Genomic DNA, 16,405 nt, shown 5'->3' with positions numbered 1-16,405 from the left:
CCTCTATCAATACACACTCGATTCTCTCCCCACTACCGATATCACATCTCTCCCACCAACGAGAGGCTGTCAGAACTAACACACAGTCGGCGTATACGTGCATATTGTCGTACGTGGCACGAGGCACGTGTCAGGGCCGTAGCTCTCGTTGGTGCACCTCCCATGAGAGACTCATTAAATCGTCCTGCTATACTTATTGATAATCGTGACGTGGAAGGGTAGTTAAACCTATTTGTGGTTATATTTATTGCTAACGTAAATTGATCGATTGTGATACATTCAGTCGTGCCTATTATTGGATTTGCACTTTCCTGACACGAGTAAGGTGAACAGTATTTTATACTAAGATGAGATTTTCAGCAAGATTTGACTAATACAACTATTGTTATACGTCGAATGCGAATGTATTTAATATCAGTCGATTTCATTTAATCATTTAATAGTTATCTTCTTCAATTGGAATTAGATATCGATCTTGATCAATACGATGGTAATATTAGAACACATAATAGAATTCATTCTTTATTTAAGTGTATCATTTTCGATATATAAAATGACACGATCGATCAAATCGATCGTCATCGATAAAGAAGGATAAAATAAACAACAATCGTATAGGAAGCACGCGTTTACTGACACGATCCTGAATCGTAGTGGATACACAAGGAGGCTTGTGTGATAGCCGAGTATCGGCGACACGAGCCGATCCGTCCCCACCACTTTACCGACCGATCTCTGGCTCGAGTCTAGAAAAGTGGTAGGGTGGCGGTGGTGGGGATAACATCTGCTCTTAGCGTGATTGCCGTGTATTGATGTGGCTTTATGGCGCGCGGCAGGCTGCGGGCAACAAAGTAAGCTTACGGTCGTTAATGTTCCCTACTACGTGAAATTCGAGGCCGCCTGAATATTGCGCCGCGTACAACTCGACGTGCTTCACCGCGTTCCAAGCGAGATTCGCAAAGTTACGGCACAGGCCGGCTTCGACGGGCAAGAAATGCGAAGACCGTTCGGAGGATCGGTTTGATAGTTTGATCGGACCTAAAGATGTTAGGTTAAAGGGTTAGCGTATCTGCGTAGCATCGATATATATGTAGTGTACACAGTGTACATAGACAAGTAGATAGGGTCAAGATTAGTATAGGGACGAATCGCTCGCAGAAACGACATTCCGCGTGATGTCGCAATAAGCGCGTGGAATAGCCATCATAATACTCTTTTGTACATTACATAATAGTTTCAGAAAACTGTTGTGCAATTATTTTTCCCCTCGATATAAATGAAGCATTTTCTATTACGCGAGGTTTTATTCATACATAACATAACAATATATAAACGGCGCTAATTCTGCCGTCATTTTAACAACAGTAAATAACGACGATATAAAAATCAGCCTTTTTGCGATAAGATGTCACTACAATGGTGGCATTTAAAATTTGCCTGCAAATTATAAATATTTATTGCTTTAACTAATTGATAATGCCACCAAAAAAATATGCCGACCGCAAAGAGTTAAATTTAAAACAGTGACGCAAATCTCCATGGCGATCGGTCTGTCATTGATAATGCGATATCTATGTATGACTTGTTGAAGTAATAACGAAAGGGAGGTGATCGATTAGAGGGAGCTCCAGACAGAGTATTTTGCCTGTCGATTTGTCCTCGCTCTCGTATTCGCCGAATCTAGGGTGTGTTGTGTGAAATCAGTGATTCGGAGAAAGTGAAGGGTGACATTCTTTTCGTGCATTCCTCGCTTCCGTGTTACCGATTCGTTTCCAGATGCTTGCGTGTTCGTGCACGTCGGATAGAAAATTCGCCAAAATTTCGCGTCCGAGCTTTTTTCCATCCGTTGAATTTTTCAACCTGTTGCGTCGTGCTCTTTTTTCTCGTTTTATTTTTTAAATACTATTGGGATAATATGGCGGAACGTGTTCTTGTAATATCGAAAGTGAATGCGGTTTTTGTTGTGGCTGTTCCGATGAAACTGTGCGTGAAAAAAATACACGAAAAACAGAAAAACAGCGTAAATATGGAAACAATTTACTTGCAAATGAATTATCGAGATTTTTATATCGCTTTATTTCACTCGTGCGAACGATTAACAAAAGTGTGTGCATATTTCTCTACCACCAAAAAAAAAGAAGAGAAATACAGAAATATTTGTTTCAAGCGACATTCGTGGACGACGATACACAACGAAGACTTGGAAGAAACCAAGGTCGTTTAATCGGCGCTCATGGCTCTTAAACTTAACAAACACGTCACTGGGTCGATTTGATTTTACGTAAGACTAGCTTGCTCTATCTCATATATTCTACAACATGTAATAATTGTAATAATACGTTTCAAGCTCTCCATATTTTATTTTCTGCGTCCGTTACCTTAATTTAGTTTCGTAATCATCGAAAAGCATCAATATGCGCATTTTTTGAATTCGTGTCATCGCCGAGTCCTTGGTATGTATATCTAGTTCACGAGAAAGTGGGTCCTCCTCTAGCAAACTAGCAACCTAATTGGTCGCTGTTAGACTTTCTTTTACAATTTATAGGAATTACATGAATTTATACCAGTCTACTTAAAATAATCCTTTATAACCAGTTGATCCAATCGCATTAAATATGAAATCACGTTCCCTACTTCCGTTTACCTTTATGAACTCCCCATAAATATGAAAATCGTCGTTGCGCTGTCGATATATTAAAACGTCTCCGGTTCAATTGTAAATATATGTTCGAATAAATTCGAAACGATCGAAACTAATCGATCATGGTTGAGTAGCATAGAATCCTAAACGAATAAATGGACTATTTTGAGGTTATCTTAAGCGACATTACTGTTTTTCAGAAATCTCGATTTTGTGTTAGGTTTCTCGGTGATGTCGCTCTAGTCGGGGCATCGTTACGATAGGTCGCAACACTTTCGTTTACGGTTACTAACAGGGACTATTCTAAATACGAGCAGTTTTTTTTCTCCGATGTCTTCGCTCATTGTGGCTACGAGAGAAAGTCGTCCGAATGGTCACGGCCTATTTAACGATTGGCTGGTGCAATTTCAACGCCACCTTTTTGTATAATTTAAATCCGTAGAACTTTCGAAGAAATTTGTTAAATTACGAAAAATCGACATAACCTTAACGATGATATTTTTACATGAATTTGTTAACCACAAAAATTACGTTTTGCACGATTTTGTCGCGTAAAAGATGTTTTTTGCTTAAGAAAAAAAAAGGAAAAAAGGAAAGACAGTAACTACAGGAAAAGAGTGGAGAGAAATGGTTGAAAAAGGTCTAACGGGCTTGGGGAAACGGTACCGCGTCCTTCATGGAAACGAGCCTTCTACGAGTCGTGGCTCTATCAGCTTGAATCTTAAAGAATCTTTGTTTCTCGAGCAACGTTATCTCGAGAACATATCTTTCTTCACAGAGTATCGTGACATCCACTTCCTTGATGTTCAACTCCTCTCGGAATCGCTAACTACGTTTACACAAAACTAAAATAATCTTTATTTTCCTGAAACACTGTTTAGATCCAATCGGACAATATTTCAACCTGTTCGAATAATTATCACATTGTCTATCATGCAAATTTTATATATTTTTTAATTTTATCAATTTAATTTTTTCAAAGATATTATACAATATAAAATATTCTGTTGCATTTGTGCATTTTTTTCTGACAATGTTACTTAACTCGTTTTGTAGCCCATATGATTTATTTTATTTTGCTCATTCTAAGAAAATTTAGTAAAACGTAGACCACCGATGACCACTGTCACAGTCATATTAAATTTCATCATTCAATATTTTTATGATGCATTATTTGAGAGTCATGAGAATGTCGAATGTAAAATCTATGGCTGCCGAGTGGTGGTTATCTTTCTTTTTTCGTGGTATTATCAAAGATACGCGCACGCGGTGAGATAAAGCACAAGGTCCGATTTAAAAGAAACGCATTAATTCGAATGAAATTCAAAGGGGCGCTGACGGGTGACGTGCACGACGGTGTGGATGCCTCGAAAAAAGAAACTCGCTTGTTTCATTATTCGAGCCGAGTAAAAGTACTTGCGTTGGCGCAATTAACGAGCTCCGCCAGGAATCTTTTACTCGTGATTCGCGCGCATACGTGTTTATGTATGCACTCGCACCGCTACCTGTTCACTATCGTACAGGGTATCTTCAGTTAAGTGCTTGCCGATGTGTTCGAACAAAAACAAAACGACTAGTATTCCGGAACAACGTTGCTAATAACCCTCTGTCGGTAAATATGCAAAATTACATCGAACGAATGATCGTTTAAACGTCTGAAATTCAACGTCCGTAATTTCATAACCTTAAGTCCTGTCTCCACTGATACAACAACGATAAAACTTTTTTGTTACTGTTTCATGTTTCTCAAAAAAGTCGCAACTTGTTATCGAACGTTTTTCAAGTTTCTGGGTATTTCTGTCGTCGGTAACAAATATGGCCGGTTGCTGTCGGTTTCCGTCTGGGGCGGTAGAGATCAACGGAAAATAGAAAACGCGTAACAATAGCAGCAAATGTTCCTTCAATGCATTCTTGCTGCTGGCAACAAATAGCCTTGAGGCGGAAACAAAACCTAACTGTTCCTCAGATTATGTTGCTGCAATGTGGACAAAGTATTTTTATAACCTGCTGTTTGTTGGATATGCAGCAACAAGAGGCGTCAAAATGGTCCTCGTTGTTGCTTCAGTGAGGACAGAGTTTTAAATACACGGATATTAGAGCATAAGAAAAAGTAAATGTTAAACGAATTTGTTCGTGGAATCATCGATTTGTTTGTCTTTTGTAAATATGTATTCCATACGATTCCTTTACGCAAAAAGAGAAAGTGATAGCATCTTTCTCGTCGCTAAATGTGCACGCTTCGACTGCAAGACAAACGACGCGTTGTATGTAGATGTGTGTAAGCTGTGTTCGTTGGTGCGCGCATGCGCGAGCCGCGCGTAGTACACACGGCCAATCGTGACGTCACGCGACGCCCGATAAACACTTTTGTTGTCGTCGGTCTGTCGTCGTACGTATGCCGCGATTACGCGTGACGCACAGTTCAGTCCCAGACACCGACCAAGTCTGATGTGAACTGCGGATTTTGTTCGATTGATTTCGCAATTTTACATCACGTAGATTTTTACATAAAACAAATTTTCTTAGTGATAATCGTAACTTGTCGTGTAAACTTACCAAATGTTTTAAAAACATATTGTTATCAATCACGTCGTTAATCTATTGGATTTCTTTCCATTTTCTTTGGCCGTGTCATTCGAAGGAATGTGGAAAGTGTAGTGAGTGCATGGCCGACGTTACAGTTTTGCATAGCTCGAAAGTGAGTTTCAACATCGTCGACTTATAACATTGTTAAATGGTGTATCGCTTTCTTTTTTATCATTCTACAGTCGTTTTAGTTAGTCGTTTGCTATCACTAAACGAGTTAAATGTGACGATATGGTGATTCAACAAAATCTATTGAATCAGATTCTGTTACGTCGAATTACTAGTTACATACATATTTCCTTGTAAATCTTGTTATAGATATTCGTAACGAATGTAATATTTCCAGTTATATAGCAATAAAGTGAAACTTTGTGCATCAAAATGTTAAGAGCAAAGCGTAATCTGTAATGAAGTTCTATTTCGATTATAAATATATTTATCAACGTTTAATGAATGCATCACGCGCTCTCTATAAACGCGAAAAATGGGCCCGATAAGACATATTCTCTGTCGATAAAACAGAGTGACCAAAATTTTTAGATTATTCATTAAAGACGGTTATTGACTAATTATTATCTCTGCAATTCATCAAACATTGCATCACGTTATCTCGAAGGAAGTGGAAAAGTACCGAGGACGATATTTCGTAATTTTTTGTCTCGGCGGAGAGAACAGAGACGCGAACTGCGGCGATCCATTGTGAAAAAAATAAAGTGAGCGGTGATAAGTATCACGGGTGAAATGACAGAAACTATCACTGATATATCTCTGATTAGCGGGCACAAGAGTATAAATCAGAATTATTAATATAATAATTATAATATTTAATATGAGTATAAATTAGTATGATAATTATTCGTTATAATAAAGTGCGATCAGGTATTAGGTTTTTGATATATTATCAGAATTTCAAGTGAAAGAGCAGGAAACATGGAAAATTTACTTGTACTACTAAAACAAGCAAAAGATAGCAATGTAGAACATATTGGTGTACTTATTCGATTGACAAAAATTTTACTTATACTCTTTTGCTTTCCTACCAGAAATGTACACCACTCTGCATATGCGTATTTGGATACTTGATACAATCCAATTAAAACATCGATGTTTGTTGTTATATTTTTTACGTTATGATAGAAGAATATTTTTCTACTATTACATTCTTACAACTGGGATCAAATGTCCTGCTAAATTGAAGCCGAAAGGAAGTATTTCATATATTAAAGGAAATTTCATATTTATCTTGATTAAATAGCTGACACTACAACAAATTTATATAAACTTTTAGAATATGGTTGGAAACACATTCCAATCATCCTTAGATTTCAACATTGAGTAGACATATGTACTTAAAGTACTTAATTTAGGTGTTCCCGTAAAAGTAATTTTGATTTACGTTCAATTATTACCTATCTATTTATATTAATTAGTATCAACTATTGTGTTTATCGATACATATCTACTAACGTTGTATGTGGTGATATGCTTGAGATAAAATCAGAGGCAAAAATTAAATTAAATAATTTTATTTAAAACATATTTTATATATTTGCAATGATTTGTAAGTATTCAAATACTTATGTACGGTAGTGTACATACTTAGGTTCAGCGTCCGCATTTATTTATAAGCATGCAAAAGTGCCTCGGTGATTTCTTTTTAGTTGCGCATTCCTTTCAAGGCCCCTGCAGGGAACAGTCGCGGACAGCAATGGTGTCTGACCCGGCCGTCCCCGTGCACCGACCGCTTTCTACTTTGAACGGTTCAATATGGAGCTCCTCGATGCCCCTTTCCTTATTCACGCTTCATACAGTGGCTCACGAAAGTATTTCAACACTTATAGAAACTTTTTAGAATGACGCGTTTAAATGGATCTAATTCCGACCGAGGTCAAAGCTTCGTTTAATTGCCAAACACTATGTTACTGTGATGTAAGATTAGATGTAACGGCATCGAAGTGACGCAGTTTTTAAAATACTTCTCGTAAGGATTGGATGGTATCCAGTGAAATTGGGGCATAAAAATTATTGTTCGATCATTATGATCGATCTAGACTTATTCCGGTCGGAATCCATGATAATTAAAATCCAAACGATATAGGTTAGAATTATAGATAGACTGCGGACAAAAATATTATAAATGCTCTTTATAATATTTGGTAGATAAAACAATTTTCTATCGAACTTCTATTCTTTTAATTACATTCCCAGAAATATGAACTTGCGTAAAAATTTGCAGCATTTACATTTTTCCTTTTACTTCGTTAATCTTTTTACGTTTCTTCGGCCATTTCTGATTTTTAATCTAATTAAATTTTTCTAAATATCTTCATTTTAAACAAAGTATGAAGAAAGTCTTATTGGTATGCATGATGTTCCGTTTCAATTTTATATTAAATCTTCTTGAAACATAAATTCTTTTTTGTTGCTATATTGAGAGTAAGATTCAAATATAAAAATTCGACGGTTTTAATTTTCGTCTAAATCGGATTCATATTATATTTTAACAGATTCAATATTAATTTAATTTAATAATCCGCACATGATCAATGAACTTCCTTTTTCCACTTGAATTTGCTCGCTCGCATAAATAATGTCGATCGTATTGACAGTTATGTTGTTTCAAATAACTGTACCGTATAAAAATGACGAAGGAGCAGAGAGAGAAGGTACAATGTACGAGAAAACGGGGGGCGTTATATGTATGTATGTATGTATGTATGTATATATGTATACGTGCAAGTAAACTTACCGGTGGGAGAAGGGAGAGGACGACGCGCACGAGTCAGCGACTCCATAGCAGACTTTACAGGTTAGGTAACGTGTATCCATGGTGGTTTTTTCCCTGCGGAGAAAGTTAGCTTAGGTGCATTTCGAGCGTAAAATCGTCTCTTCGTGTAGCATCAGTCTTCTTTATTTTCCGTCCCGACTTAATTAAATAACCTTTTGATGACAGTTCCGCATCTAATTCGCATAACCGTACTAGACACTATTGACACTTGTCAAAGAGTCTATTTGTTAGGATGACGCATTTTCAAAATCAGTATTCAATTTTTTGAGGCACTACAATCAATCAATCACATCATAATAAGATTTTCCATTAATTAGCGTTTCATAACGAGATAAAGTTATTTAACAAGTGTCAGCGCGAATTATATATTTTTTCAACTTGTTTAATGTACATGACCGCCATCTTGTTGGCTTGTAAAGGTATTGGAGGTGCCATCTGTCGGCTAATTGAACAATTTATTTTCAGAATTATTTCCGTTTACGTGTGACTCAGGCGGTTATTCGCGGAAATCATCGAAATAGAGATTCATCTTCCTACTAAATGTTGATTATTAGGTTGGGAAACGCGAATGTGACTCACTTTGTAGGAAGAATGTATAACTGTCAATTAATCACGCGAATATATCGATGGAGGTTAACTATGCCTTTCGTAGACCACGGATTTAGTTATTTGCTTTCTACGCAGTTTCTTTGATCCATTACTGTAACGAACGATTTGATTCTGTGTAATTCCTATAGTCAACTTTGTATAACCTAACCTACACGTCTGTCATATGGAACTGTACAATTATTGGAGAAAGAAAACTAAAGTCAAAGTCACTTTGCAAAATTTAAGAGCTCTGTCATGCGTATAGCATGCAACGAAAGTTTCAATCAACTTAGAAGTTACTTCCTCTTTCGAAAGGAAAGCGCGGTACGTTTAAAAAGTCGAATATTCAAATATTGCAAGTGCCTGTTGCAAATGAAAATTTTCCATGACCTTATTGAAGTGTTAGAAGCTTTTTTAAGATATTTTTTTCTGTGAAACTTATTACAGTGGAGAATCCCGTTGCTCTGATACATATAAAAAGTATATGCCCTATAAATAGTATATTACGCATCTCTTAATCGTTCACGCATGCTCGGATCATGCTTATAGGATCATTGACACCGTATCAATTCGTATACAATCTCCACTTAAACTTAAATAATTATTTTAACAACTTTTTATCAACAGAGTACGTTTTATTGGTTTATTAGGCAGTAAACGAAATGTGTATAAATGCAACTGTGTATCATCAGTTGGTCGGGCAGATCCGTACGTTACGAAGCGAGGAATTTGTTCTCATTTTGCGAAATGAATTACGAAAAGTGCAACATCGATCACGAACGCTTATTTGCTCAAGTTGCAGCTACTTATTACGTCCCATTTTCATGGCAACCGTGCAACCGGAGTGAAGTGTGTTAGAACGTCATCGACGAGAAATTTGCAAGCGAATTATTCATAACGAACAGTGTTGACCATCGATATCACTAACCAATTGCTATCTCTGTTTCTTTCTGTCGAGAGTGCTCTAATTTCATGCGATAGAGTTACAAGGATATCACTCTTGCTAATTAGTCAAACCACATAAAACACTGGTTATAATTTATATAAGCAACTAAATTCCCAGAAAGTATATCGTTATATGTTTGATATAGAAATAAAACTGATTTTTAACTTTTTAATATTTTTATTGTTTATAGTTATTATTAAACTCGCCATATATTATGGAATTAATCACAAAACACATATTAATGAAATTGCTTCTCGTGTTTATTTTATTATGGCTCAACAGAAGTGCATACTCAGTAGATGCAGGTCGTTGTATAGCGGAAAAAATGAGAAAATTTGGTCAATTTTTGGTATAGAGCGCGCACTACGTAAACACGTAAATACTTACGTACCGCTAGACTGCCCTCTATGGTCGCCGTTTTTACCGCCTCTCGGTAATACCGTTATGTCTACATTTTTTCTCTTGTCTATTACATGTTCAGATTTCTAGATTTAAAGACAATGGACTGATAACAATACAATACAAGAAAATATCAGTATTTCAAATATATAAACTTGTTACTATTTTATTTTTTCATTTGCATACCTGTTTCTTCGAAATGAAATATATTGTATTTTATCAGTAGATTTTTTTATCAACTTTATTGTTCTTCTTGTTTTCTCGTTTGTATGTTTCCTAATATCTTCTTTCTCTCGAACTACTTTATTCACAGAAAGCAATAGAATACAGAAATGATAATAAAATTAGAAATACATATTTGGATCAGATAGACTGATATGATAGACTTTTAACCCTGCTAAGAAGCAGGGTTAAAATATGAGCTGTAATTTCGAAAATGAACAATTTTTTGTTCCTTATTTTTCAGACGCTAAGATGAGATTGGAGGAAGACCTTGTGATTCGTAGGAGCAGACCAACGATGATTTCGGCCAAGTACCGTGCGAGGGAGGAACGTCGTCGCTTGCTTAAAATTTCAGCCGGTAAGCTAAGGAGGATCGAGGACCCAGAGGCTAGCCTGTGCAGATCGGTTCTCATAAACAACGCCGTCAGGCGACTGCAACGTGAAAACCGAGACGAAAAGACAAGGAATTACGGCCTTCCGGTGGTCACGTATCTAAATGATTCCACGAAAGAGAATAACGTCTCCAGCAACCTTATCGTCGGAGTAACAGACGACGAAACGTCCTCCAGGAAGAGGTAAGAGAAACTATTTAATCAAAGTTTTCAAATATCAAGGATCCTTGCTGATATCAGTTATAAAACTATAGCAGCGCAATATGCATAAAACTTCACTTAAAATTAGCATTTTTGGATTCTACTTGACAGAAGATATCATATGTTGCAAAAAATGTCACAAATATAGTACGTCCCAAAACGAAGTTTTAGCTGAACGTTCGATTATAATTAATTATAGATATATTTTTTGTATTTTGTACATAACCTATGTGAACGGTTGCGTTTTCTTGGAAATAGCTTCGAAAGAGGTCAGAGGATGCTCAGAATAACTAATTCGTAGTTGAACTTTCCCGTTCTAGAGGAAGAAGAGTGGCAGATCTTGCTCGCTGTTGTTAGAGATTTGTTTTACATAATATAGATTGCGCAAGTAGCGACAGCTCGCGTGTCGGTTGCGCAATACCTTCGGGCACGATGTCTACTCTCGCTGCCGTCTCTTAATAATTTCCGAAACAACCCATATCATTTTCGTTTTTTTCAGATTAAGCGATGACACGCGGAACGATGGAATCAGCCCCAAGCGACAGAGGCACGATGATCTTGACCTTCAGGACGATGTGTTCAGCGACTTTTACATTCTGCCACCTACTCCGCGATTACTATCTCATATAGACGAAGTCCAGGAACCCGAATCTCCGCATCATCACCATCTGGTGTACTCTGAGGATCGTCTAGGCTCCGTAGATGTTCGGTCGACAACAACGATCATCAGCAGTAGCACCGCAAACACAACCACCACCACTAGCACCAGCACGTCCGCGAGTAGTTGCTGTAACTCCGTCATGTTCCCTACCGAACTAGATGACACTAGCAGTCAACTAACCAGTGTTGCTAGATCTACCGATGTAGGCAGCATAATGGAGGCTTCGGACGTGGTCGACCCTGACAGGATCTGCGATTTTGCAAGGTTCGCAGACTCCGCCAAGAGTCTAGAAGAACGTTTAGTCGAGTTACAATCGCTGGACGAACATTTTGACTTGGCGAAATTCGAGAGGAACAACAATCAGAGTTGTGGCAGAGCGTTCCACGATATCCAGACCTTCCACAGTTTAGTACCTGGACTGGAAACCTAGAAGGGAGCCTCGTGCCTCGAGCACCCTCCTCTCGTCGTGTCTGGCTCGACAGAAAAAGATGACCACGAACACGATAACGACGATGATGCGGGTAGACGGCTTCGCGGCACATACGAGGAACCACGGCGAGGATGAACCTGAGATCTGGGGGGGGGGGGGTGAACATTTTGTCTAGAATATGGCGCCATCTATGGGGCTTTGACTTGATGGCACGAGCATCGTCGACACGGCTGGACGACCTATCAGAGGGTGGTCTCTCTTTAATATTTGGGAAAGCACAAAGGACGAACTTTTGATACCGAGCTGTACCAGTAAGAGAAAGATATATGTAGGCTTGCGTAAGGCTTATTTTCATCGTCCTTGGGTTTTTTTTTTATTTGGTCGTTCAGCAGCCGTCAACGATTTAAGACTGCGTGGGGGATAAGTAAAGTACTTTTAGTGGATGAAATGCGTTTTCAGCAGTTCTCGGTTCGATGAAAGTCTGGCTTCAATTGAGTGTTGTCGATGTGTACGTCATCAATAGTTGATATAAACGTTGTTGGTTGTACGTGCATCGGTACCAAAATATTCTGAAACACGCATTACATATATAATTTGTATATATTCGAGTACGTTTCTAAGAGCACGTTAACGATTATATTATAGTGGAGATATTTCCGGAGAAAGTGAATAAGCGCCGACACACAAAAGAAAAATGAGACGCGTGCGTCTGTTGTGTATAAATGCCTTTAGGGTAGTTGTAAATCGATGTAAACGCGAAGTGCGCCCGATATCGAATGAATTTCACTATCGCGCGATTATGCCACAATGGGCCTTCAATTTTTGTTAACGATATTTTATCGTTCCTTTCTCTTTCCTTAATTTTTTTTCGTGGTTTCCCTTGTGATTCTACAGACAATGAAAAGTGAATTTTAGAACATCGACAGATTACCATTATCCAATGTGTGATTTTCTTTCGTAAATCACAAACAGATAATGTGTTGTCGGATGGCGAAAAATCGTTGGTTGTAAAAAATATATTTCTTTATTAAACTATTTTATTCTTTTTTTGCGTTTTTTTTTTCTTTTTTGCGATATTCTTGTTCGGAGTGATAATCGTTGAACGTTTGTGTTTCTCGCGTGGCATTTTTTTTAGTTAACACTTTTTTTCCTTCTTATTCCTAATGATGAAACTCATTAGTTAGTATCAATTTGTATAACGACGAATTTTGTTACGTCGAATTACGCAACTGTATGATTTATATACACGCTGTATGCATACTGTTTATAATCATTGTTTTTAAAAAAAGGTATGTAATAAGTTCGGATTTGTAAGATGTACGTTAGCATGGATTTTGCGGACACTGTGCAGTGCAATAGTTTGTCCCTTCTTTCTTCTCACAGAAGAATACCGGAACATGTCGCAAATCGTTTTTGAACATCGAATATATTATTACTACACAGATACGTGAATACTCGAAATCGATCTGCGACACTTGACCATCTCTGCGTTGATTAATTCGTAACAGTGTCGCCATGATTCTTCTATAAACTCATAATCAGTGCAGTCTAGGTGAATTCCTTGACTATGCCATTTTTAAGCTGATTTGGAAATATACCGTCTTAATCTGTTTCTGTCCCCATTCACAAAAGTGCTAAAAAGGAATTGGACGATCAATGTCACGCGTGCAATCATTTTTTCTACATTTTGTTTAAACTGACCACTTTTATACGTTTTGCACATATTATAAATTTAACGAATCATTCACAGGAATACCCCCTGATCTTTTTGTACAGGATAATAACAGATGCATTTGAATCCTCTGAGCGTCGCGGTGTTGCTTTACGATTCGTGCCGTAACCTGTGAGGGTAGCCGCGAAACTACATATTACGTAATCGATGATTGAATCATTGTACATATAAACATTTGTACCGTTCTGTAAACCCGGTAAGAGGAAATAGAAACAATGACGAAAGCGTGAAAAGCGATGCAAAGAGAAATCCAATCTTCCTTTCGAACGTCTAAACCGCCTTTCGAGGGAAATTTCTCGACGTGAGTCGTATTATCGCGTCGAAGAAGGACCATCTCGATTCGTGGTTTGACGCGTTCACACTGTAAATAGTCACATTAGCACCCTTAAAATAACTATGTATAAAATTTCATACGTTGTTTAGGTTTTTAGTACTAGTTATTCAAGATCAGTTACCAATTATATGAACAAATTGCAAATAAACTGCAGAAATATAATATCTTGTCAGCTCTCCTTTACTCCACTCCCTTTAATTCCAAAATCAAAGACTTTACACACCACGTTTTGCCGCTCGTTTTTAAATTGCCATTATGCACCGGCTTTCGACAAACTTCGTACTACGTCGTTAATATTCGGTAGCGATTGGATGATTCTGATTGCTCCATTATCTGCCTACGTAAGTCAACATGAAAGGCTCGCGATTTTGAAAAAATTCATTCAAATGGTTCCTTTTTCTACACATATCGATCTTTATTTATTAATATTTATTTACTAATATTAATAGACTTTAAAAAGGCTAAATTCAATTTCAGATTTTAGTCTAATCCTATATTCTACATAGCGTTTAGTTCTAAATCATAGTTAAAGACATTAAATTACTTCTGTAAAGTGTTCTTTAAAAAAGACTTTATTAAAATAAATGCATGATTTGTATAGGATACGAAAGGTTTAACGATAAAAAAGATTGTAGTAAGTAATAAGAAAATAAGATTATAAATATTTTAAGAAGTTTGATGGCATAAATTAGAAAGACACGAAGAATTTTGGTTATATCAGTTACAATCCCTAGTATATTAATATATCTTGATATCTGAAATTTGGTATAAGGAAATGGATTATGGCGAAAGGAATAATTCTATATATTTCATTTTATTGTTTTTTTTTTTGGTACTTTTTTTATTGAGAGTTGCGAATATATACAAAGGATGGCGAACTAATAATAACTATTACATTAGAATCAAATAAACAAAGGTTATCATGATAGTATTAACGTGTGTTAATATTCGTTTAAATAACATAATGTTCGTAATGATGTGTGTATCGAATTTTCAAAAGATGTCATTGTATACGCCACAAAGTGTCACATCGTCGTTTATTTATTCGTATTTTGCTCTTTATATATATATAATATATATAATATATATATAGTATATAATATATATATATACATGTATGTGTATATATATATTATATGTATACGTGTAGGATTGCTTTCGCGTCACATCGACATCGGTTTCGATACATTCGATCCTCGATAAAAAGGAAAGTTCGAAATCGAAGATCGAATATAGTGTCGAAAATTGCTGCGAAAAAAAGAAAGAAAAGAAAAACAAAAAGAAATCGGATCGGAAATACATGTAAAAATCGACTGGAAATTCGATCGGCTTATCCTGATTATTCTTTCTAAGATAAGTCTAAGAAGGACGAAAGTTCTTCTTTTTACGTTTAAAACGATAAATTAGAATTTAGAAAATAAGTAACTACTATATAATTAGTATTTTTTATCTTTTTTTCTCATTTTTCTTCCAAATAAATAGTAACGCATTTTCAAGAAATAAACGAATTGTGATTGTATGGTTTCACGGTTTGCGAATCGGTACATATATTTACCGCTCTTTTACGATTGGCGGTAAGTTTAAGTATGAAAAGTGGAAAAATTTCTACATCGTTTAAGACTCGCATCCGTGTTCGGCATTTTCGGCCGGGTTATGATTTGTGCGTTTCAATCGCGACAATACGAATTCACTCGATTTGAGAAAGACGCGATTATTTGACGCAGATATAAAATCGTGTAAAAAAAATGTGAACACGTTTTCGTAGTTAACCGTAGTCGTCGTTTGTATCATCAACGAGGATTTATTTCGATTCGCAATCGTGAAAACGTTCGAAACGATTTGAAGCGAGCAAATGATATACTTTCGCCTATCTTTCGTTCTATTTTCTTAATTTCAGTATTTCCATTTAATCGTGTTGCAATGTCGATGGAGTCCTCGAATATATCATAAAAAAAAGACAAGAAAAGAGAATAAGAAGAATAAAATTCAATAGAACAAATCGTTTCGTACAAATATCGACTTCGCGAGTACGAAATATCGTGAAGTTAGCGAAGAAACAGCAGAACGATGTGTGCATCGTGTCTAGTTGACGCCAAATATCACTCAAATTCGATTTGTTCTTTTTTTTTTTTAAATTCACAACACCGAGAAATGTTATCAATGTACTTAACGCGTACTTAATTTCTTGCTTCTTTTTCTTATTGCTTTCTTCCCGTTTGCATTGCCAACATCGTTCACGACTTTTCATTTCATATAATAAAATATCTTTTCCTAAGTATAAATCGATCGATCGTTTCAGCACTTATCGATTTTCGATTTATACGCACCTGTCGTTCATCTCAAAAAATATTTCTTCACTGCAGAAACGCGTCGAATGATTTCTTTTAAAAATTTGTCAATAATTTGTCAAGAGAACATCGACAGTAATATGTAGATAGGAAATTTTTATGGATTCATGCGAAATTAAAAAATGTACATAGTGTAA

The 16,405-nt window shown here is 36.5% G+C and overlaps 1 protein-coding gene across 8 annotated transcripts in view; it reads left to right on the top strand.

Annotated features, from left to right (window-relative positions):
- The window catches only part of LOC117211252, a 94,217-nt gene extending 80,135 nt beyond the window's left edge, over positions 1-14,082 (top strand). For 4 of the 8 annotated variants that reach the window (XM_033454974.1, XM_033454948.1, XM_033454991.1 and 1 more), the window contains exons 2-3: positions 10,415-10,745; positions 11,263-14,082. In XM_033454974.1, the coding sequence (XP_033310865.1) occupies positions 10,415-10,745; positions 11,263-11,854 (923 nt within the window). In that variant the 3' untranslated portion in view covers positions 11,855-14,082. Of the gene's footprint in view, positions 1-5,031; positions 5,340-6,920; positions 7,051-7,921; positions 8,037-9,804; positions 9,983-10,414; positions 10,746-11,262 lie in introns of those variants that run through there. The other 4 variants (XM_033454997.1, XM_033454957.1, XM_033454964.1 and 1 more) reach the window with 4 other exon arrangements.
- Positions 14,083-16,405: the final 2,323 nt, after the last annotated feature.

This window comes from Bombus bifarius, unplaced genomic scaffold (assembly GCF_011952205.1).
Source record: "Bombus bifarius isolate JDL3187 unplaced genomic scaffold, Bbif_JDL3187 scf7180000007970, whole genome shotgun sequence".
Classification (NCBI taxonomy): Eukaryota; Metazoa; Arthropoda; class Insecta; order Hymenoptera; family Apidae; genus Bombus; species Bombus bifarius.
Note: the sequence above shows the minus strand (reverse complement) of the source record. Positions and strands in the feature narration are given on the sequence as shown.